Source organism: Clupea harengus, chromosome 14 (genome assembly GCF_900700415.2).
Source record: "Clupea harengus chromosome 14, Ch_v2.0.2, whole genome shotgun sequence".
Taxonomy (NCBI): Eukaryota; Metazoa; Chordata; class Actinopteri; order Clupeiformes; family Clupeidae; genus Clupea; species Clupea harengus.
The window spans coordinates 26732064-26756256 of NC_045165.1; the positions used below are offsets into that span (position 1 = coordinate 26732064).

Below are 24193 nucleotides of genomic sequence, written 5' to 3' on the forward strand. Positions count from 1 at the left end.
TGTATATATCTCAGAGTTTACATAAAATATACATTCTATTTGGCTCCAGTGACGGATGGATAAAGGGTTCAACATCAGTTCAACATGCTGTTGTTATTCTGCTTTGGAACAGATGAACCCCTGTGACCAGCAGTGTGGTTTCATAGGCTAAAGGACTAGTGCCTCTGGAGTGCCTCTGGAGTTGCTGTGGGTTTCTTGTTCCAGATAAAAAGAGAGGACAGTGTAGTGTACTGTAGTCATTTGTTCATTTCATTTTTGTCTTGCATTAAGAGAGTTGGCCCTAGAGCCTTGGGCATGTACAGTAGAGTGGTGCGCATACACGCTGGGCTCGTCCTCACAGAAGCCCACTATCCAACCTCGACCCACTGTCAGCTCACACAGTCATATTAATGTGATGTGTCTAATTTTTGAGCTCCGCACATTTCCGGCTTGATTGTGTGTTTGAGCAAATTTGCACTGACACATGCTTACCTGGAGAAGTGGGAAGCCAATAAACAAGCAAGCATTGACTTAATAAGGTATAGCAGAGCTGATCGCAGGGCTGCGCTTTGGATTCTCTGCAGCAAATACTGCCTTTGACAGGGCAGGTGCCTGACACAGTCTATTAGGCGGCGAGGTATCTCGATGAATACGCCCTTGTGAGATTAACGAAACGCGGTGGCCAGACTAGCCCCGAGTCACAGGCGCCACACGTACACCCACTGAAACGAGGCAGGAGGTGCACGCGGGGGAGTCATTAAGCAGTAATTAATCGGCAAGGAGAATGAGACGTTATGCAGGCAAGAGTAAGCCATTGAGGAAATGTGACATTTCGGTCCAGGCACTTCTGCTGCAGCACGCCGCGTGCTTTTTCAGCTCATTTTTCATGTGCGCACCATGTGTGCATTATGAATGACAAGGTCTTTGGAGGGCTTGGGAAGGCCTCGCTAATGAAGTTGCGTGGAGGAAGCGCGAGGACGGACCACAGCAAATACACAGGAATGATGTGACAGAATGCATCTGGCTTTTTCTTTTCTTTTTTTTCTAATTTAGATGGGGAACAACGAACACAGATTCTTCATTATTAAACATTGGAATGTCACGCTGTGTGTCCAATTACTTGGCGTCACCCGTGAACAAACGATCCTCCCTCGCTCGCTGCCTCCCGGTTGGAGGGTGTGAGAGTGTGCGTAAAGACAGGCCATGCTTTCCCCCTAATTGCTGAGTCAACAGAGTCAGTGTACTCCTGTATTTGCCAAATGAGCTTTTTCATCCTCTTTTAGGCTCGCTCATTTCCGCGCCTGCAGGTGATTAGAATTCACTAAGCTTGTCATCCCCTCTAGGCAGCTTCGACATTGAAATGATTGACAGTGTTTTCCTTTCACAGAGCCCAGGAGGGGCACGCATTGATTCATTTACATGCCAGCAAATAATTAGAATGGCACCTCATGTTGCGAGGGGACACGTCTTGAGGTATGGCAGAGGGAGTGATAGGAAGGACAACAATGTCAGCTTAGTTCCTGCCTGGCCAGGTCTACATGCCCAAACTGACACCGCATCACTCTAATCTGTCCTGACATCACAACAATATTTTATTCCTTGTCATCTCATCTCCCACCCTGGCGTGGCTTGACATGAAAGTCAAATCAAGTTTAATTATCCAGCATGGGCCTGCATAAACATTGCAAAGGGAGAGGATCAGGCCATGGGAAGTGGTGGCGACGTAATTGGCTTTGGCACCCAACTTTTGATTAGATCAGAGGGAGAGGCTTCCACTTATGAGACACTGTGTTAAAGCTCTGGACCAGGGAGCTAATGACAGAGTGTGAGGAGGCTTGGCGGTGGTGGCGGTTATCCAAACAGCTCCCTGACATGTCTGCAGGGGCGTGGAATCAGTGTGGTCTGAAGTGCTGTTTTTTTCTCATCAACAATCACCTTGACCATAGGTCAAAAACAAGTCAACAGTTTCTACCTTTTCATCCTTGGAAATGTCAAGTAAACTGCCATGGATTACATTTAGGCATCTTTGGTTTCATTAAGCCAAACTAAGCTAAAGTCAATGCTGTGATTGCCTGGTAATTAACATGTAGAGTGGTCCACATATATGCTGTGCTTGTCCTCACAAAGGTCCACTATCCAACCTTAACCTACTGTTAGTTCACACAGTCATATTAGTCATATACATTAGAGTGTACACTGACTGAAGAGGCATCTTAACACAATCAAATATCTCCCGCCCCATGTTGTGTCTGTGGCAGATGTTGGTCTAATCGGACTGAAGCAGTAATGCTGACTGGATCAGTGGATCGCTGTGTATCAGAAGTAAGACTCGAAACATCGGATTCTGAAGGAATGCATATTTCTAAAAAAAGAAAGGTCACTTTCATAGACAGTGAATCACAAAGCAGTGAATCCCCAGACCCTCACTTGAAGGGGGTCAAGTCTATGTGCTGTGCCAGACAAAAAAAGAAGACCATGCCCCGTGAAAAGCAATTTTTCCATTTCTGTTTGTTCAGTGAAGCAGCCCACTTTCAACAAACACTAGTTGAATTAAGGTCGTGTCTTTATAGCAGTACAGGGCACTGTGACAGGCTTCCATGGCGTGTTTAAAGTGTACATGCGCATGTTTACAGATAGGATGTATAATGTGTGCGTACACACTGCCAATACTCCTATTAACACTAGCATGTGCTATTCCCTAGTAACAGGCGTCTGTGATAGCCCCGAAGAAATGTTGCACTCAGAATGAACACTGTGCTTGTTTAAATGAGTCTCATTTTTCTTTGAGGGACCCTCTCATCAGCCCTCATGATAACTCTCCATTTGTCTAAGGCAGCATGATCACACTAATGAAGCGGCATGGTGAAACAGTAGTAGCAGCAGCAGCAGCAGCAGCAGCAGCACAGGAGCGGAACACAGCAGCTGCTTAATAAGAATGGAAATGCACCATGAATGTTATTGGATTGGAGGATGCTGTTGAACTCTGATCGCTGCACTCTGCACGGATCAGAGATGAGATACTTATCCTCTCGCCCCTCTTTCTCTCCCCCACCTTCTCTCTCTCTCTCTCTCTCTCTCTGTGTGTCTGCCTTTTTTCTGCTTCTTTCTCTTTCTCATTAATTCTGTGTAGGCCCCATCGTCGCCCTCCTCACCCTCGGCTAATGAACCAAAGTATGAGAAGCGCTGGGTGGACGCGGTGTCCGTCCCTCTGGCCATGGCCCGGGTCTCCAGACACAAAGCCGGAAGCCATAAATTAAGGTGCAGTAATCCCGTTCCACCTAACTCACCCCCCCCCCGCCTCCTCCACACACTGTTTATGTAGCGACGACTGTTTGGTGTTCTTCGCAGCCTTTTTTCCATTCCGTGGGCGAGGACGTGAGCAATTACGTTAAACCCAATATCTATGCACAAGCATGATGTATGGAAAGGTTGCAGGTCCTGCTTCAGCACGAGGAGGCCTGCAGGTTAATGAAACCAAGTGCCTCCTTCAGATGACCCACCTGAGATGAAGACGAGGAGGAAAACATCGCACAGCATTAGAGCTCTTTTATATCCACCAATTAGCTTTGATGAGGAGCATTAACTAGACTCAGATCAATGGAGGAGACACATTCTGAAGAATGGTGACGCACTCTGCCACTGAAAATGACCAGTCTGTGTACATGACGATGAGCAACTGATGAAAATATGCCTTCTTAGTTCCCTCATTAATTAGAGTCGTTCGCTTTGCCGTTTATTTTTCTGATCATTAATTTAATTAGTTTGCACTCACAGAGGAATCAATGTATCAGTTCTTTGCTGAAGGCATCTTAGAATTAGGTAGATTTCTCAGATCTAATCACTGTGAAGGGTAATTAGGAGTGGGCTTGTTTGCTCCAATTAGTCTCTACTTGCAGTTTAATATTCTGTATGTGTGACTTCTTACATGTCATTACTGGAGTCTGTATGGCCGTTTCCCTCTGATCCTACTACTCTCGAGTAGGTTTGGTCATATACGAAGCCACTCTGTGGATTGAAATAGTCTATCATTTCAATTTCAGATGTGTTCTTCTGATGAAACTCTTCTCTGTAGAGTGCAATGTGCTTATTCTGCTCAGTGGTCTTAAACTGTGGTTCTTTTTCCCCTGAACTCCCTACCAGGGCTTGGCCCCCAGGGCTGCTTACCGAGTCCTTTTCTATTTCCTGCCTGCCTGCCTGCCCCTCACTGCAGGTTTGATATAGATGGTGAACTACGCTGGAGCTCTGTGATGTCCGATCATAACCTCTCAGACTGATCAAGCTTTTGCTCTTATTGGTCCAATAGTATAGAATAGTCTTCCGTTTTATGTGAGATCTGCTTCCTGCTTGGACACTTGTAAAACCAGATTGAAAAGTAACTTTTATACACTAGATGATGCGTTCTTTTATACACTAGATGATGCGTTCTCTTTGCCACATTTAGTCCAGTCAGAGGTTGGCTTTTATTTGTGCCGTCCGAGGTTACTGTATGGTGACTGGTCAAGTTCACTTTAATTCTAATTTGTTTATTCTGTTCTGTTATCCATGTTTATGGTTTTATGTATCGGTTCATTTTTCTCTTTCTATTTGTACTACTTTTTATTACTTTGTTATAAATTAAATGTATTATTATTTCTTTTACTTTGGCTTTTGCTCGTTTACCTCTTTTTCTTGTTTTTATTTTGTTTTGTGTTATTTGGTCTTTTATTTTTTCACTTTTATAGCTTTTATTTGTCCTATATGTTTTTATTCTTTTTAGTCTTTAATCTCTTTAATTCTTGTTTATTTTTATTGTCAATTGATTCACCTTGACTGGAAACTCTTGTTGTTTTTAAATGTGCTAGATAAATAAATGTGACTTGAGTTGACTTGACTTGACTTGACACGCTGGCACCTCGAGTCCCAGTTTCAAGATAATCGTGCCACACACTCTCCACTTCCTCGTCCACATCCATACTCCATACCACCAGCCCTTTCTGTCTATTATTCTTTGTCCCCTCTGCAAAAAACAGCCCTTCTCAATGTATGCGAGAATCCATTGAAAATGGAACACTCTGGTCTAATGGATTTTTTATTGTGCTCTGTCACTCACAATGGCAGTTCCTTGGCTCCAACTGCAGTCTGCTGTGAGCTGGAGCAGAACATTACATTCTTGAGGCAATTTCTATCCGAAACAGGCCAAGCAGGCAATGGTTGTATCTCTCTCACTTGACTTGGATTAATTGAAATTATGCCTCCTTTCAAATGGCTATATCAGGCTAACCTCACTTTCACAATGTTTCTGGATACGTATGTGACACGCTCGGATATGTATGACCTAATTACATGTTTTGGATTGAAACCCCTGTCTGAATCAGGAAACAAATAGATTTTGTTCCCAAGTAAAACAAAGAAGTTAGGAATAAATATAAATGGACCTGAATAGTAGACTTCCCTGAGATTGGCATTGAAGCGCCTTGAGACATTTTTATTGTTTTGGCGCTATATAAATACAATTGAATTGAATTACTGTTGCTTTGTTTTTAAGTTGCTTTGGACAGTCCTTCTAGATTGACAGGGCTGTTGGTTTAATTAATTCACATCTGATTGTTCTCCAAGCTGTCCTTGTCCTTTGTCTTGACTAAGTCTCTCTCCTTTCCTAGTTTGGATGTGCAACAAACATACATCCTTGAGCTGAAGTTCTTAGTTATATAAGACTTGACTGATAAATGTGACCCCTCAACCATCAAAGAAAACATTAGTTGGTGCTGTACTCAAAGAGACCCTATTGTTCCCTGGAAGCAAGTGACAGCTGCCATTGGACAGGGCAAAGAGCCATTCTTCCACAGTGTGTTATCGATACACAGCTAAATGAAATGTCAACACATCCAGTGAAATACAATAGATGCAGGCAATACTTACACTTTATTTGTCTTAATTCTGTTGAGGTACTGTATGTCTACTGAATCTTAATTGTGTTTCAATGCACGCTTGCTACCCACTGTTTAATTAAAAGCGTATGTACTTTAGATCCCAGACATTTCCCTAATTGTACACAGCACTGTACTTGCATAATGCCTTATTGATTGTTGTTATGGCAAATTATCACTGTTGTCCTTTGAAAACAAATATTTCAACATAAGTCACAGGATTAACTGAACTGTTTGGATTTGTAAGCTTCTCAGCTTCTCCCTCTGGAGCTATTGATCTTCAGCTCCTGTAATTGTTAATGATTCCACACTCTGATTTTCTCTCTCTTCCTCTGTCTCCTCTCTCTTCTCACTTTGTCCTTCCTATTACCTATCTCATTCTTTGGAACAGATCGAACAGTTTTGAAGTTTTTGCCTTAGATGGATCATGCACCAATCTTCTCCAGTTTTGCACAGCAGCAGAAAGCACAGACTGGCTACAAGCAATATCAACCAACAGTAACGGTTTGACACAAGATAATGTAAGTGTCAAGAAATATAGCTCTGTATCATGTTTGTTTGTTGGCAGTGGTCATAATCCTTTGATTAATTGATGTCAGATACTTGGCTTGAATGCATATTGATAGAAAGTAGGTGAATAAAGTGCGTGTGGTACCTATATACAGACACTCGATAGCAAGCACATTGGATTGAGCTGCAGACAGGGTCATTACTATATGGATCAGCTACTGCAGGGCTGTATTCATTCACTCTTGGAAAGGGGTAAAGACGCCTGTCTCTGTAACCCACTTTCAGACATGAAGTACATGCAGTGCCTTCCGATTCATCCCTAAAATACCTTAATGGGCCCTAATAATGAGCTTGTTGCAGGAGTCTCATAGTACTTGCTCTAACTCCTGTATGTCACCATGCCTGGTTTACCACGAGTAACAAAGTTTCAGTATCAATCCCTGAATTCTGCCTAACGATCTTATTTCCTGTGTGTCGCCTTAATTGCCATACTGATGATCCAAAGGGCCCTTTTTCTCCACCAAAGGCACAAACGCGCTCTGATTTACAACCGTGCAGCTGCTTTTTTTTCCTTTAAAAAAAAAAAAAAAAGAGTAATTACCTCACTTGCATCACCTAATCATGAATGCAAAGACTGATTGCTAAATGTCCAATTAAGGCGTGATTGTACATCAGTGCAGAGAAAACAGAGCTGTGACTGGTGTTGACCTACAGCCTAAAAAAAGACACTGTGACATGTTTGACTTTGATACCCTGATGACGCCAGACTTCCAGCCATTGACAGCTGCTGAACAGCAGTGATAATAGGGTTTTATCTGAAGTGAAATTGACTCAGTCTGAGATCCTGTGATGCAGCTGGGGTGCTGCCATGTTTGTGGACATGCCAGCACATACTCAGAGTATTAGATTCAAAAGCCAAATATTGTATTGATCATGTATTGAACTTACTAATTGTTTTCTATTAATGCAACATATAAATGTATTGCTGCAGTAGTCATGTTGTTTGAGTGAGAGAGATCGTGGTGAACATTTCAGAGGTTTTCATTTATTTGACTCCATAAATCTGGAGTGTTTTTCTTCAGTGAAATGATGTGTAATATATCCTTAATGACTTACTATACTTCTCCCATTTTAGATCAAAATGGCCAACCAGGGCTTCTCTCCTGATGATCAGGTATATGGTTTTCTCTTATGAAAAGTGGTGTGTGTGTGTGTGTGTGTGTGTGTGTGTGTGTGTGTGTGTGTGTGTGTGTGTGTGTGTGTGTGTGTGTGTGTGTGTGTGTGTGTGTGTGTGTGTGTGTGTGTGTGTGTGTGTGTGAGAGATGCATCATGCACTGTTGTGTTTATAGAGTCTCTGGTAAGAACGCAAAAACAGTACTAGGATTAAGCACGTATCTGGTTTGAACAGAACAGCAAAATCAAATTGAAGACAACAGAAATCATTTATGTTGTCATTCTTCAATAAATTAAAATATATTGAGCGTGAGTATCACATCTATGTTTCAGTTAGTTCATTTCCTCTCCTTGTCATCGTTCCATGCTTATGAATATTCAAAACACAGACTCGTTTTACTGCAGACACATTAAACCTCTCAACTTCTTTGCTAACTGTCTTTCCTTTAGGATAAAAAAGCAGACAGGATGTCAGAGGCACTCCCCCAACCTCCCCCCCCCCCTTTTTTTGTTGTTGTTGCTGAGGTATTGATTCTGCATCTTGCACACAATCTCCCTTGCAGATCATCCACATGGGCTGGGTCTGTGAGCACCTCCAGTCAAGCGATGCCAACCAGACTCACGGCTACAAGTTCCTTGCTCTCAAAGGATCCTCTCTCTACATCCTCAGGAGTCCGCCTGTAAGACACTCTCTCCCCTTCTTCCATCTTTATTTGAGCTTCACCCAAGGACAAGCTCTGGGTGTTTTTAGGCAGCAGAAGCATGGGAGAGTGAATCTTCATAGAAGAGACACCTGTACACGTGGAGGAAGAGCAGTTATCATCAAGGAAGGCTTGTTAATGTTTTATAAAGAGGAGAGGTATTTCCAGCTTCAGAGCAGTGTAGCTGGCTATAGGTGAAATATATCCAGAAATACTCGCCCATTGTCTGTGCAGCCATCACCCTCTTGCTGCAGTTACAGAAAACACCTGCCTGTGTGAGGGGAGGAGTATGGCTAATAGGCCTAGAGCTTGCACAAGAAAGTGCTGTGGCGATGTTTCTTTACTTTTCTTTTTTTAATCACTGAATTAATGACGAGAGCAGTCTTAAATGTATGCATCCAGTGTGCCTTGAGGGGAGGGGAAGAGTTCCTAGTTATACATTAGCATGTCATTATCGAGGTTATATACAGTATTAATTGTGCTCCCTGCGAAAGCATGGCAATAGCTAAAGTTTCTTTTATCAGTGGGTCTTGACAAGTTAAATTGTACCGCAGTGCGAGTAGGAGTTCATATGGAACTGACATTTAGTCCAAATGCCCAGAGGTTCAAATTAGTACTTAGAATCATAGCACAAAGGCTTAAATATGCACTACATTTTAAGTTGTGGTTTATAAGATAATACTCAGTCAATAATTTTAACAAAAGATTGTTCCAAGTTTGGTCTGCATGGAGAGATCTTAGTTTAGCTCTTTAATCACACAGAGAATCTCCAGATGCTCTCATCCAATTTGTATAAATGCGCTATTCTGTATCAATTAATAAGTCAAGGTTTAATGTTTCTAGTGTCCCTATGCAATCAAATGATTCAAATCAGTGGTATGTGTGCTCTGTTGTTCCTGCATGGATATGTCCCCAGTTCCCAGACATTATCTGCTTGTGTTCACTGAACAGCACTCTGACATTTCCAGTTGTGATTTGCTTACAGTATGCGTCACCTGGGAATAGGGGATTGTTTTGTATATCTAGTTTGTATGATGTACTGTCCTGACATTTGCTCGCCAAGGGATTAATCATAGTGTGGAGTTGCATGGAAAGAGCCTAACTTTCAGGGATGTTCTGACATGCTCATGTGTATTCTCTTTCACCAGGTCAGTGTGACGGAATGGGCTCAGGCCGAAGCCACCTTTAACCTCTGTGAGGTTCTATTTAAAGTCCACAAGGTATTCATTATCAGTTATAGACCTCCCCAACAAATTAATTATCAGTTATAGACCTCCCCAACAGATTCATTATCAGTTATAGACCTCCCCAACAGATTCATTATCAGTTATAGACCTCCCCAACAGATTCATGATCAGTTATAGACCTCCCCAACAGATTCATTATCAGTTATAGACCTCCCCAACAGATTCATTATCAGTTATAGACCTCCCCAACAGATTCATGATCAGTTATAGACCTCCCCAACAGATTCATTATCAGTTATAGACCTCCCCAACAGATTCATGATCAGTTATAGACCTCCCCAACAGATTCATTATCAGTTATAGACCTCCCCAACAGATTCATGATCAGTTATAGACCTCCCCAACAGATTCATGATCAGTTATAGACCTCCCCAACAGATTCAGGGCCTTAGTTTGGCAGTGGAAAATCAGGTGAAAACAGTCTATTCCCCCCCTGGTCGGGGTGGCTTAAAAATGTGGATAGAGATATAGCGACATATTCTTCTCTGACAGGGGACATTTGAATTTGCCAATCACAAACCATCGTCACCCAAGTCTTATTTATCTATTTGGCAAAAGTATTATATAATATAATAATTCTCCCTTTATTGGAAGAGTGGTGCATTATTCGTACATATTTCTGCATCAGTAAGGAAGCAGGACAAACCTGTGTTATGGGTTAATGCAATTTATCTATCTTGGATATCCTCTGAGTTAACATATCCTGGCAAGCTTTTTTAAAATAATGAAATGTTTCGTTTAAAAGGTTAAACCCTCTGAAAGACAGTCAGCAGTAAACAAATGGCATCCATGATGTAGATACACAATAATGACTTATCTTGTTATTTCTATTCACATGCTGTAGTCTAATTACACTAAGCAGTCCCTCCAGGATTTTGCAAGGGTTTTTAGTGATTGTGGCCAAAAGTGAATTTGCCATGGGAATTCTCAAAAATTGCAGATCAAATTGTGGTGATTTTGAGTTCAATAAAATCAATCGCAAATAATACAGAAATTGCAACCCACAATTGCAATTGAATTTGTGCAAACATAAGATCACTAAATCCTGGAGGTTCTAAGTCAGAAGAAGAAATGTCGCTTTTCTTGGCCGCAACAGAATGCAGAAAGAAATTGGATTGAGGTTGGTCCAGGTGTTCAGGTCAAATCGGATTGAGGTTGGTCCAGGTGTTCAGGTCAAATTCAACAACATAAACATAGCTGGCAGCCTCCCATCTTAGTGCCTTTGACCTCACCTTTACCCCTCTCTCTTTCCTTTTTTTGTGCAACAGTCCACATGCACTGCCGTTCCTGCCCACCATTTTCACCCTCAAACTAGGGCCCAGTCTTTTCACACTGTCAAAATATCAGAATTCAGTAGCACGGTTGGAAATAGACCAAGCCATTCTGAATCTAATTCTTATGCTCTCTGTGGAAAATACATGGGGATGTATATGTGCTGTGCTGGCTGTATAGAAACCACTCACTACTCCACACACTTCATTACCTATTTATATTAGCAGCTTTAACCTGTGAAGATAATTGAATTACATGATGAGCAGATCCACTTACCAGGGATGGAACAAGATTACTAAGTGGAGTTGATTGTGTGTCTATGGAGACATTTGACTTTCCATCTCATTTCATTTAGACGTAAATGCTCTCAGTAAGACTAGTTGATGGAGCAGTCTTTAAGTTATGCCCAGAAAGTCAATTCTGACTGATCTTATGACCAGGTGTCAGCCCTGTTGGTGCAATCAGCCCTAGACTTTTAGTCATGATGCCTGATGAATCAGGGTCTCTCCCTCTCCCTCTTCCTCTGGCTATGCTTTCTCTTTCTTTTCCCATGCAAAGTGTATGTACTTGGTGCTCCTTTACTATGGTGTGGGTGTAGTTGAGGTAGGGCTACATAGTAGTCTTTTTTAGGAGTCCTTGATCCATGGGATTCAACATTCAAACGTCTCTTTCTGTTTTTTCTTTCCGTATCATTCTGTCCCTTTCTCCCTCTCGGCCCTCATCTCCTTTTTGCCTCCATATTGCTTTCCCCCCTCTCCCCCCTCTTTCTTGCCTCCTCCCCTCTGCGCCTTTGCATTTCTGTTCTCTGTCTCTCTGTCTCCTTTCCAACTGATTCAGCTATGGATTGCAGACGACTGCTGGATCCAGGCGAAACTGTATCTGGGCTTACAGCAGGACTGTGAGCTGCGGGGGGACGGCGAGCCCTTCTGCTTCAGCGTGCTGGTGGGCCACGGCCAGAGCCATTCCTTCAGCGTGGAGCTGGGCTCTGACCTGGCGCTGTGGGAGAAGGCCTTCCAGAGGGCTGTGTTCGCTGAGGTGCACAGAGTAGGAGTAAGTCTCTCTAATGAACTGCTCGGGGGATATTAATCACTCCACATCATGCCAGAAATGTCTGGGAGCAAACATTACTGTCAGAAGAGAGAAATACACTTTAGTCCTCCAGAGTGGTCAAGCATTGGTATCCTGGTTGTGTTGAAGTCCTCAGTACCTAGAGTCTTCTTAAATAAATGACAGTGTTGTGGCCTAGCACATTCTTATACAAATATCATTTATTTAAGTGCCTTTATATCTTGTGTCAGTTTTGTATTGCCTGCATTCAAACGCCATTTTTAGAAGCTAAACATTGATATAGTGTACGTGAGAACTGAGGTTTTTGTGGGCTAACCTGTGTGTTTTTCCTTGATCTAACTGACCCTTTCAACCGACTTTATTAAGAAATGAAACTTTATTGTGGGGTGCTTACAGGGAGTGCCTTTGCTTTTATTGCCTGTTTTAAAATTGTCTCTCTGGTTGGATTGGATTTCAGCTAGTGCTGTAATTCTCTTTTGTGTCTCCAATTTGGAAGGCTTCAGTGTGTGTTTAGTAGTGTGTAGGCCTGTTTTTTTAGTAAAGGGCAAGGGCAGTGCGGTTGGATGCCAAAAAAGAGGAGCAAAAATAGAGAAGGAGCTTCTCAGCACCGGACTTACATCATATGAGTATGGATCTCTGTTAAGTACATCATGAACTCAAAGTATATAGACGGCATTAAAGAAGGAAAAGTAATTGCTTCACAGGGTTTAAAAAAGATAATTTCCTTTTGGATTTGGTTTTATATTTTTGATGAGATTGAAGTAAAGATGTTGAGAACAAAAGCCACTGAACCTAACTGACACTGTCTGGACATATAAACAAGGTTTAGATAGGGCCAACTCTAGCCTCCCTTAACACTGGCCCTATGTGATAGTAATGACACTGGGGAGGTGCCTCCCTTAACACTGGCCCTATGTGATCGTAATTACTCTGAGGAGGTGCCTACTCTATGTGGATGGATGTGTGCATGTCAGTTTGGCAGAAGCCCAGTGAGAGTCACCTGAAGGCCTGTTACCACTGACTCCGCCTGTGAATCAGCACTGTCCTGAACAAGTCACCTAACCCATCTAACTATGAGTAAATGACAGATATATACGGTTGCTTCAGCATCAAACTAAATGCCAATGGAAAATTTGGTATTAATATTCAACACAGAAGACAAAGGTCAGGCTATTGTTTGATAGAAAGAATACAGAGAACGAATGTGTTCACCAATTTAAAACTAACAACGGCTGTTTACAAAGGTGACTTTCTGCCTACACAAAGAGAACTTCAATTACAGGTAGGGTATTGCTTTTAATTTACCCGTGCAAGGAGAAAATCCATCGCAAGAGGCATTGAGGCCGACATGGCGCTCTGTCTCCAATTCATTCCTTTTCGAACATTATTATTAGTTTAATTACATTTTACTGAAGAACCTGTTTTGTAAGTCCTCTCCTCATTGAGCCGTTAAATTGCCTTGCTCACACTAAAGTCGAAGGCATTGCAGCTTTGCTGATGAACTCCTGAGGCGGGCGGGCGTCGAACACGCCACGCTTCTGATGGGAGTACAAGAGGTGAGGCCACTAAATCTTTCAGTGGGTTCTGGGACAACTCCACTCCCAGTTTAGTTGGCAAAGGTCAAGGAAGGTCAGACACAATGTAACAATGAAACCTCAGTGAGGGAGGGAGAGGGCAAAGAGACGAGCCGTGGGCATCTCATCAGATCATCTCATCAAGTGTTTGAACAGTGTCTGCTTGGCTCCGACCACACCAATGGATATTATGTCAACTTGTCACGACACAACCAGCAAATCCATTAATCGAAAGTCCTAGATCCAAAAATAAATAGCATTTTATCAACAAAATAAATAACCTTATTTTCCTACACTGCAGGGAATTTGTATTTGATTTTCTCTTGGGATGATGTGAACATATTCAGTGCCACCAAGTTGATATGCAGTGTTCCATCTAAATGCAGATAGTCATGATAGTGTTTAGTACAGTTCTACACAGTACAGTACTGAAGTACACGAGTACAGCAATGGCTGCAGCTGCGTCTAAGTCTAGTGTGTGGAGGCTTTCCTTCTCATTCATGCAGCTGAGGGTCAAGAGTGAGGATGTTGGCTGCAGGTTTCAAGAATGGGATTCTGTGCTTTGTTGAGCAATACCGCTTCTCTTATTTTCATACAGTTGAGTCACAACCAGAGCTATGCTAACTGTCATGTCAAAGAATGGGGGGAAAAAAGAAACTGCCAGCAGTCCTCTATACATGTATTTTATATTTTGGCCTTGCACTGAAAACAACCAAAGCTGAAGCAGAACAGTCCTCTCTCTCTCTCTCTCTCAAACACACACACAGACCCAGGGGCTGTGAAGCAGGGAACCCTTAACTAGAGACATTTATAAATAATACAAAGGGAAGAACCTGTCAGAAGAGATTTAAATCCTGGCTGTGCTAAGATACAGAGGCAAGGGCAGAGTGTGAGACCCACTCCCCATCCCCCACTCCCCATGTACCGCTATCCATCCCAAATTCCACTATCTGGTTCTGCATCAGCTGTGGCCACAAAGAAGAGCCAAGTATTAAAGCAGCAATTATCAGAGCAATTCTCTCTGTGCCATTCCATATGTGCCTGCTTTAACTTCCACAGTAATAGGGGACTGTGTGATGATAGCATGACGGCCTTTTGAGGCGCTGTGTGAGAGATAAAATAATCACATTAAGGCTACAGAGGGGGGATTCGACGGGGCTGAAGTCACCCGGAGTTCAGGATCATGATTCCGGGGAGTTCAATTTAGTTTCCATTGAATTCTGTGGACAATCATTCATTCCTTGGGCTAGTTCTTAACGGAACCCGTAGAAAGTGTCCACATGGCGTATGAAGCGGGGAATGATGTCGGCAGTGCTCTTTCAAAGCGCATTAGGCAAAATTAAATCGCGCCTCGCTCGTCATTTCCACCAGCCGGATCCCTGAGAGCGAACGCAGGAGAAAAGTGCAGCCATCAGCTCTGAAACTGAAGTTCACTGCTTCCAGAGTGGAGTTGGCCTATCATTCAGATGTCATTTACATGAAACATCTTGAATTTGGCGAAAACTGAAGTTGGTGAAAGCAGTGGGGTTGCTTAATATGCTCAAGCATGTAGGCACGCATTGCCCCAGAGTAAGGTTGTGTGTGTGTGCGCCTTTGTTAGCAGCTTTCAGTGTGTGTGCCAGCCACCACCTAGGCAGCGGAGGAGCTGACGTGTTTGTTGTGTATGCATGAGGATAGCAGCGCTTCAGATCAGTCCTAGGGGGTTTCTCTTGGACTGCAGCAAAGGCCGCAGAATGCAACTCCTCCTCTGGGATCAGTACAACGCCCCTGTCATCCAGCCACCTTTACCTCCCAAAAAAGGCAAACAGAGAAATAATTTCGCTTTTTTTTGCCTTAATAATATGAACTCGAGACCTGATCCTTTGGGAGAGCAATGAATGTGATGGAGGATTTCAATTAGCTGGTGATTCTCTGTTCTCCAGCCAATTAGCCAAGCCTCCTGCTGTCTCAGTGGGAGTGTTCAACAGTTCAACTTCGGCTAAGTCGGCAGCTCAGCACAAGGCCTTGTGAAATAAACATGAGCCACTGAAAGAGAGCAAACCCCTGCACCTGCCCGGCTGTGCTAAGCCAGGAGAGCAGGTATTCAAACATCAAGTGTGCGGAGCATTGCACACTCCTTGTCATCCTTGTCTGTTAGCCTTGACCCCCACTTTCACCTCAACTGTGGGAGATGTGCTCTCTTGCTGTGTTCGATTTAAGATGGCTACAGAGATGGTTTACCCTGAGAATTTACCGAAAGATATAGACGGGTATATACACACACTGACTCACGGTCCAATATGCTGTTAGGCTGTTGATTGATGGGTAGGTAATGGTGCACGAATCAGTTGGCAGGTAAACAGGCATTATCTTATGGAAATCATGCTCATTATAAAAAGTACTGTTCTTTTTAGGTGTAAAATTGCACTTAACGAAGGTTGTATTAGTGTGATTCTTTAGCGATAAAAGGTCATTTCTGTAATCTGTTTGCACCACAAATTATGATTATCTTCATGATCGAGATTGTGATTGAAAATCCTGTCCTGTTCAATATTATTCAAGTCCCTTCCAGGCATGCCACTCCCGACTCGTTCCTAACTCAAGGCAGCCTCAGCATTATGGATTTTCTCTGGTGGTTATTGCAAGGTTTAGCACAGTGAGATTGAATCCAACATGGGTGTTTTGGAAGCCACACACAGTAGGGTAACTGTAAACTACAGTGTTCAGAGCATCAAGCCTCCCAGTCACTCTGACCTGATCCTCAGGGTGTTGTTCTTCTTCAGACGCATACTGATGCAGAGAATCAGCCCAGGACACAGCATGGCATTACTGGTCAGCGCATCCAAACATGACAAGGAGTTTCCGAGAAGCACGGCACAGCTGTGTTTTTCTCCCCCCCCTTGATCCTCGAGAGGAAACCCGCCAATTAACGATGTGTAGTCCGCGCTTCACGTGCCACATCGAGCGCTCATGCAGGGTGACAGTAAGCATTGCAAATCCGCTTCGCTGCCGCTCGCATTCTTGGCAGGCGGAATGTTCCAGCGCCTCCCGATCCGATGGCACATCTGCCAGGGGAGTGCTGAGTCCTACCTCATTTAGCGCCGATGGTACATCACAATTAAGGACGTTACAGTGGGGCACACTCCCTCCGCATCTCAATGTGTGCAGGAGAGTGGCAGTGTATTCTGGTGGGGAGTAACAAGCACCTGAGTAGAAGTTCTTAAAGTCTTGGGATTTGGAGGTGGCAAACTATTGGTGCACTGAAGCGAGATGAAAGTCAGGCCTTTGGGGCAAATGCCTCAGAAGAAAAGTGAAACTCAGAATTATACTGTATACAACTCAACTGAAATGTTGTTTTTTATTCATATGAATGGATGTACTGAGAGACTGAGAGGGGGGGGGGGGGGGGGGGGTGAAGAAGCTGCCTGTATAGATTTTGAAACAGTAGCTATATTTTGAGACAAAAGAATAATGTGCAACACAAAGAACTCTTGTGAGAGACAATTAGTTCAAAGGTAAGAGATATGAAGGTGTTGGATTTATATGGCCTCAGGGTTTCATAGGTAAACATCAAAAATGGTAAGCCCAAGAGGGAACAGCTCTTCATTTCTAAAAGATGGAAGAATTGTCAGTGGGCCTCTCTGGGTTTCACTGGGCTGAGTTGTGAAGGAAACAGAGAGGGAGAGACAGAACTTACCTGGACTGCCAAGTCTAGTGTGCCAGAAGTCACGGGCGTCTTGCGAGGCTATGGAAGTGAGCTCCATCGCCAAAGCCTGAGAGAAATGTCTTAAGCGTGACATAAACTCTCTGTAGATGCTCAGTGCAACCCAATTATGCAGCCCCTCGCTGTCAGCTTCTCCAGAAGGCCTGCCGTACGTTGGCCTAGGGCTCCAAAACAGAATGCCTGTCAATCTCCTCACAGCGTGTCAAAGTCCACTAACAGTGAGTTCATTTCTTATTGCATCACTGCCTTTCTTGCTGCACAGACTGCAGTTGGGGGGGGGGGGGGGGGGGGGTGCTGTATCAATTATTCACAAATTACACCAGTGAAATATCTTCCTAAGACATTTTGTTACTATAATGGCAAAATTGTTATCTGTGGACTCCATAATATATGCATTAGATTTTAAAGCCTTCATATTTTTCTAATTTCCCTCTCTGCTAAGAGGAGACCTGCATAGCTGTTGCCATAGTGACAGGATCGTACCTGTCCAATTGGTAGAGAAAATAGCTGTGGCAGTGACAGCAGGCGTGCAGGAAATACCCACCCATTAACATAAATACTCATTCCCATAGAAGCGCCGCAAAGCAGAAATTATACACAGGTGATTCAGATGCCATCACAGCGCATGATGTGGTTTGGCATCATCTAGTTAAGTTTTCTAAAGCCTCATTTATGTGTATGTGTGTGTTGGGGGTATTTATTCTGCCTAATTAAGATCATTTGTTTTCTTTCCTCAGTCAAAGACGTACATGTGCAGCAGTCATGGAAAAATACTGTGTTTTACCATTGACTTCGACTCTGGCTTCTCTTGCTCGGAGAGCATATCAAAGGTGAGAGGTCAGGGGGGTAGGGGTCATTTGAGATGTAGACTCATCCCTGCTGGGTCTAAAACATTTCTTCTCAAACATTTAATCGGGTCTTATTAGCTTGCTAGGGCTATTTATAAAGCCACAACAAATGCTGAGTAAAGTGTCACGGCGATGTCTGCAACGAGACATACCTGTCAATTCCAGCTCCACAGGAAATGAGAGATGGCTGGAAAACGTGCTGACATAAAAATGGACGGATGCCACCAGTTCCCATGCTGATACTTAGCAGCCAGCATTATGAGTTTGGCATGCCTGACACACACCGTGCCTAGTGACACGTCATTAGAACCTTGAGCGTAGTCGATTTGAAAGTGGCCGTTAACAAGCACGTTAAACAAAGAGTGGCCTACATAGCTCAGTCTCCATACACACAAGCCACTCTGGAAAGTTTCAGAATAGGAAATCAGCCAAGTGCTCATTTTCTGTGCCTCCCTGCCCACCCGTCCATCCCACAGTAGTCTATACAAATATTTCCACCGAGTTTCAAGCCCCCCTTGTGAAGTGAGTCATTAGGCAGCATTTATTATTATGATCCCATTGCTGGTGGTGAGCCAGTGAATGTAAATGGCACAATGCTGTCTGATTTCCACCCTGACAGTCGGCCATTAATTGTGTGGGGTCTGAAGTGTTCATTGTGAATGCAGCAGGAGAACGCAGTGCACCAGAACCGATCCTCTGACTGTGTGTGAGCTGATTGGCTTTTTTTGAAAGTCAGAGTACGGACTGTCACAATGTACTGTTGTGAGGGACTGTACTCTATAGCCCAGATCTGTCATTGGAATTGCCTTTAATGAACTGTCTTTCAAGACAGGAACCAGCTGTCTGTCTTTGTGTGAGGCCCGGTCCACCAGTCAAAAAAAGAAAACATCCACAAAAACATCCTTTTTAGTGGTGTCAGTCACTCAACAAAAGGAATTGTCTCCATGAGCTCCAGTCACCCAATACCCCATTAGTTTCATTAAACAATGCCGGATCAAGCACTGGTCACAGACAGGACACTTTGTTTTTTGGAGAGAGTGCTTTATGTAGCCGCCACATAAATGAATCATAATAGTAAGCTTTCAAGGAGAATCGGACCCTGTGGGTGTTGAAACAAAAACAAATACGCAAACAGAAATAACTTAGTTGCTTGGTATTGAGAACAACAACATAAAAGGGCAGGATTCTTTTTAGAAACAATGCAAGTGTGCTTATTGAGCTGGCCAGCTTTGCTGCTGCTATTTGTTCTGTGCGACCCGATAGTCTGTGATTTATTTGTTTCCTTTGCACAGAAAATCCTTTGGAGGTACAAGTTCTCCCAGCTAAAAGGCTCTTCTGACGATGGCAAGACGAGAGTAAAACTCCTCTTCCAAAACTCGGAAAGCAAACAAATCGAAATGAAGGTAACTGAGCACTACCTCCTCACCCTCCCTGACTCAGCACTCATTCACCCAGCTTCTCAATGACCTCTCACATTCCCCGGCTACAGCACTTCTCATTTGCACCGTCTCTCTGTCTGTGTTGATAGGAGTTGGAGTTTGCCAACCTGACGGCTGTGCTCCATTGCATACATTCCTTCATTGCTGCCAAAGTGGCCTCGGTGGACCCTGTCTTCGTCAACAATCAAAGCATCACCAGGAAATACGCGGGCAACAGCTAAAGACCCTAGTCTTTTCATGTTCATGTGACATCCTTTCTCCTAAGTCCATTGACTATTTTATGCACAAATTCTATAGATATATTTAGTTCTTGTTATTTTTATATGACTTGTAAAATAAGAACAATATGTGAAAGAAACAAACCTTTTAGGGTAAAGGATATTTTGACATGCATCGACTAATAATTTGGTACTGACATTTTTCTCTCCAAGTGGTGGTCATGTAGCATAGCAGATATTGACACAAATTGGTCAGTAGTTTGTTACTGAATGCATGCATGTGCTGCATTTACCAATTAATGAAAGACACAAAAGCTGTACATCAAAATGTGAACAGTGTGGATGGGTTTCGAGGCAAATGTAAAGACTTCTTGGAAAAAAACGTGGAAAATCCCAGTGTACAAATGGAGGTTCCATAACTTGTGCATTTCTCTCAAATATCTGAGAGTGGTGTTTTACCGTCTTTACTTTTGTTCAGTGAGATTCATGACTTACTTTGACACATATTTCATCATACCGGAATGCTGCTTTGTTAATTCATCAGTAGGAAAGTGTAAGTGTATGTCTCTGTGTATGAGAAAGAGTATGGAGAAAATCAGAGTATGCCCACTTACATATTAATTAGTGCTGTCAATCGATTAAAAACAATTAACTAATGAATCGCACAATTTGCTGTGATTACTCCTGATTAATCACTTTTTTTTAAGACTGAAGCTTGTAATAATGGATATTTAAATGTAAAATTTAGAATCAACACAAAGGAATTATACTTAAATTAAATGACTATTGTTTAATAGCATCTTTTTAACTTTGAAGACAGATTCTCTCCTGTGAACTACAGATTTCCAATAAAACTATCGAGGCCATCAAAATTCACTGTCAGCTTGAAAGGCATTTTTGTTATATGTGTAGCACGTAAAGTGTGAAGAGACTTTTATTTTGAAATGGGGATTGCGCTGAAGGAGAGGGTGGAGATGCGGAGAAGAAGAGAGACAGACTTCTGGGGGGGGGGGGGGGGGGGGTACTTTGGAGGGTGCTAGCCACTAAGTCATGTGTGTAGCCTGTTGGGTTAGTTGGAAGTTGAAGTACTCCACTAACCTCTACGTCAGGTGAAGTGTATGTTGGATGCCCCCAGATATTTGAACCATCACTTATGCACTAACAGAAATTATAACATAACCCACGCAGCTGCATTAATTGTGGGGTTTTTTTTTCAATGCATTAAATATTTCAAATGAATCCGAAAAATGTACACGATCATTTTGAGAACACTTATATTACAGTTTTGTACGTTTTCTGAAACTTTTCATTTTTTCAAAACTTTACACACAAATCTCAAAACTGGACACAGAAAATGCAGATCACCTTCTCCTGCAAAATGAAACACTGCATTCAAAACTCAATAATGCCTTTTCAAAATCTAATTTTTGTGTTAAATGGCATACAAAGCTATTCATAAGATTAGTCTTTTTTGATCGATAAATCTATCTTGTATTTGCAGTTACGGTGTAACGATGCTCTTTAAAGGGCAATCTGAAAAGGTGGTTACAACAGACTGGATATATAAGCACACAAACACACTACAGTACTATAACATATCTCAGTCATTTTTGTTCACTTCTCCACAACACTGTGGACTGAGGCGTTGCACATGGACAGGTCATCTTTTATATTTTCACTGCTAGAATGTAGGCAATACAAAATAGTTTTCTAAATAATTTCATTACTTGTGCTTGATACATAAAAAGAGTATGCATGACTGTACTCAGCCTACTGCAGTGCCCTCCAGAATTACTGGCCCCCTTATTTATGTAAATAAGATCAGACTTCATTTCCTAATTCAAATTTCTTCGGGTGGCAATGATTTTGACATGTGATTTTGTTTAAAAAAAAATAATAATTCACTAATGGTTGCTTTATTTTCAGACTAAACTAACCTCAAAGAAAGGTAATATTTATTTTCTAATATCAATATAGTATTGAGATTATGAACTGATTTTTTTATAAGCCTTTTCAATCATCTCTAGCAAAGGTGCCAATAATTCTGCAGGACACTCCATTTCAGTCTTATCATCACAACACAACAACATCACAGCCAATACCCTCCTTTGGATCGTTAGAAATGTATATGTCTTGCATTCTGAAGGGCAGTGCCTTAAAAAGGCACACAAGTGTTCAATGTCTGATTTTTGTGTGTAATGTTTTGCAAAAAGGGTTTTACGAAATTGAATTAAAGGCTGAGAATTAGCTTAAAGTTTTGCAGATTTGGTGTGGGGTTTTGGTCATCAAGTGACATGTTAGAGAAATCATGTGACATGTAAAATGTGTGTGTAAGCAGTTTGAAAAACGATATACTCATGATAGCAGCACAATATTTTCTTTAACACTGGCATATCTTACAAAAAAAAACAACTAGCTCCGTCTATTTCAATCAGTATTATGCAGTGAAATGTCATCTGAGAAATATTTCAATTCAAGACCCAACAAAATATACCAACGTGTAGGTTTCCATAACATCCAGATGTTAACATTTTCCTAAAGCCCTGGGCCAAATCTAACAAGAATTAACAACTTATTTATGAGCACTCTCATTTAAAAGCTGTATAAAAAAGGATATCAGTGCTTTCAAAAACAATTGACCTGTCAGACAGGTGTCAAAGCTGTGCTTGCACAGAGCTCAAAGGTTGACTGTATCACATCTTAACCCTGTGTTACATTTTTTCTCTTTTTAGTGTGTGTCAAAGCTCTCCATTACATCAAAGCTGAGATCAAAAACAGACTAATAGCACTTTCAAAAACCTCATTAATACAAATGCCTTCATCAAAAAAGCAATTTAGTAGAGGACTAGAATACATTTGCATGTATGGTTTGTGTGAAAGGTAACTTTGTTTCTCAGTGGAGGTGTTTTAGTCTGACATTAACTCAGCAGTCTATCAGATAAGTTCTCCTTGTGAAAGCATTCTTGAATAACCATAACTTTAATGGGAAATATAGCCTCTTCCCACATACAGTATACTCTGTTAAAATGAATTCCATGGGCTTCAGAAGATAATAGAGAAGTTCCAGCTGAGGAAACCAGCTGCCTCTAGTCAGAATTGGACTTCTCTTCTTTCTTCTTTCTTCCAAAGGGGCTTGAGGCATGGATTTACTTTTTTGATGCTGCTGAACCATTAAAAATCAGAGCGTTTTTGACACTTGCTGGAGTTCTAATTTCTAAGAATTGGCTCGTGAGTCATTAATTACTTAGTGAATATTTTACTACCTTCTTGGAACTGCTTAATCCAAGAATCCGATTTTTCACAGTCCTTAGGGGAAGATCCTTTCTCAGAATGATACATGTGTTGTGAGCAACTCGTGCGTATCAGTCAGCTTTGTCTGTCCCTTTCAACCCCTTGACTTCTGAAGAGTCACACAATATGGCCAGGTTAGTTGGCTGTCTACAGCTGGGAATTCTAACCAGTGTCTCTGTTTAACTTAAAAGAGTTTAGTCACATATTATGTTCGTTGAGAGATTTTGCCCCCGATTCTGTTTTATGTAGGTTTGCATAGGACACTTATACTTAGCCCAGATATGTTCCAACAAAACTTTGAGATGTCACCCTAAAAGTCACCCTAACAAATGTGAAAACCAAACAAACAAATGTGAGTTATGTAAACACTCATGAAAAGAATGTCCTCTTCTTCTTGGGCTGCTCCTTGACTCTCCCCACTCATCATTTTGAAAGCTATTGGAACATTATAAATTCAGAATGGGTGCTACTGCTTTTGTGACGTCTGTGTGTTTATGTGCACAGGTGTGTATGTGGGTCTAGGTCTGAATGCCTGTGTGTCTGTGTGTGTGTGTGTGTGTGTGCATGCATGCGGTTTCTACATGAAAGATAATCATTCATACAAATAATTTGTGAGTTTATGAGCGGCTTGTTTTAATAAATGTATCACAGTTCAATTTTGTCTTCAGAAATTCCATATCATCCACAGTCTCCTCTTTCAGATGCCTAGTACATGAAATCAAAGAGAGCCCCTGAATTTACAACTGTGTTCACATGTGATGATACCTATTGTCTTTACAATAAAAGGATTTTATTGTTATGAAATAGATCAACTGTGTTTACTGGCTTTTTTTCTCTCCAACCTGGATAAAGGGATATACATATCTTTATTTCTTGACATTGTTGCAGATTATGTTGTAAACAAACAAATCCCTTTAGCTGCTTTTGTTTTTCTGATTAATATTAACCACTGGTGTTGCATTTGAACCCCCCAGTGGATCTGATATAGACATGTAAGCTCTGAGTATTAGCAACAGAAGAAGTTTAATGTGTGGGGCACTGCCCTGTGACCACACACTGGCAAATAATCCATCAACTGACAAATGAGCCTTACTAATGAACTTTAATGATGATTTTAAGCGTCTACTGACTACATGAACTTTAAATGAATTGAGGTTGACGTGTAAGGGTTTGATCAGCACTGTATTCACTCATTTTGAAAGTGACAGACAGATGAATTTCCATTCCTTTGTGCAGGTTTTATTTTTGCTCTTTTCCTCGGCAG

General features: G+C 42.0%; 1 protein-coding gene across 2 annotated transcripts in view; it reads left to right on the plus strand.

Moving 5' to 3' along the window:
- sntg2 (syntrophin, gamma 2) overlaps window positions 1-20617 on the plus strand; it is a 50646-nt gene extending 30029 nt beyond the window's left edge. For both annotated transcript variants that reach the window (XM_031580028.2, XM_031580029.2), the window contains exons 9-17: window positions 3110-3237; window positions 6277-6406; window positions 7531-7569; window positions 8132-8248; window positions 9418-9489; window positions 11626-11838; window positions 17871-17963; window positions 19274-19384; window positions 19510-20617. In XM_031580028.2, coding sequence (XP_031435888.1) covers window positions 3110-3237; window positions 6277-6406; window positions 7531-7569; window positions 8132-8248; window positions 9418-9489; window positions 11626-11838; window positions 17871-17963; window positions 19274-19384; window positions 19510-19641 — 1035 coding nt within the window. In that variant the 3' untranslated portion in view covers window positions 19642-20617. The remainder of the gene's footprint in view (window positions 1-3109; window positions 3238-6276; window positions 6407-7530; window positions 7570-8131; window positions 8249-9417; window positions 9490-11625; window positions 11839-17870; window positions 17964-19273; window positions 19385-19509) is intronic.
- Window positions 20618-24193: the final 3576 nt, after the last annotated feature.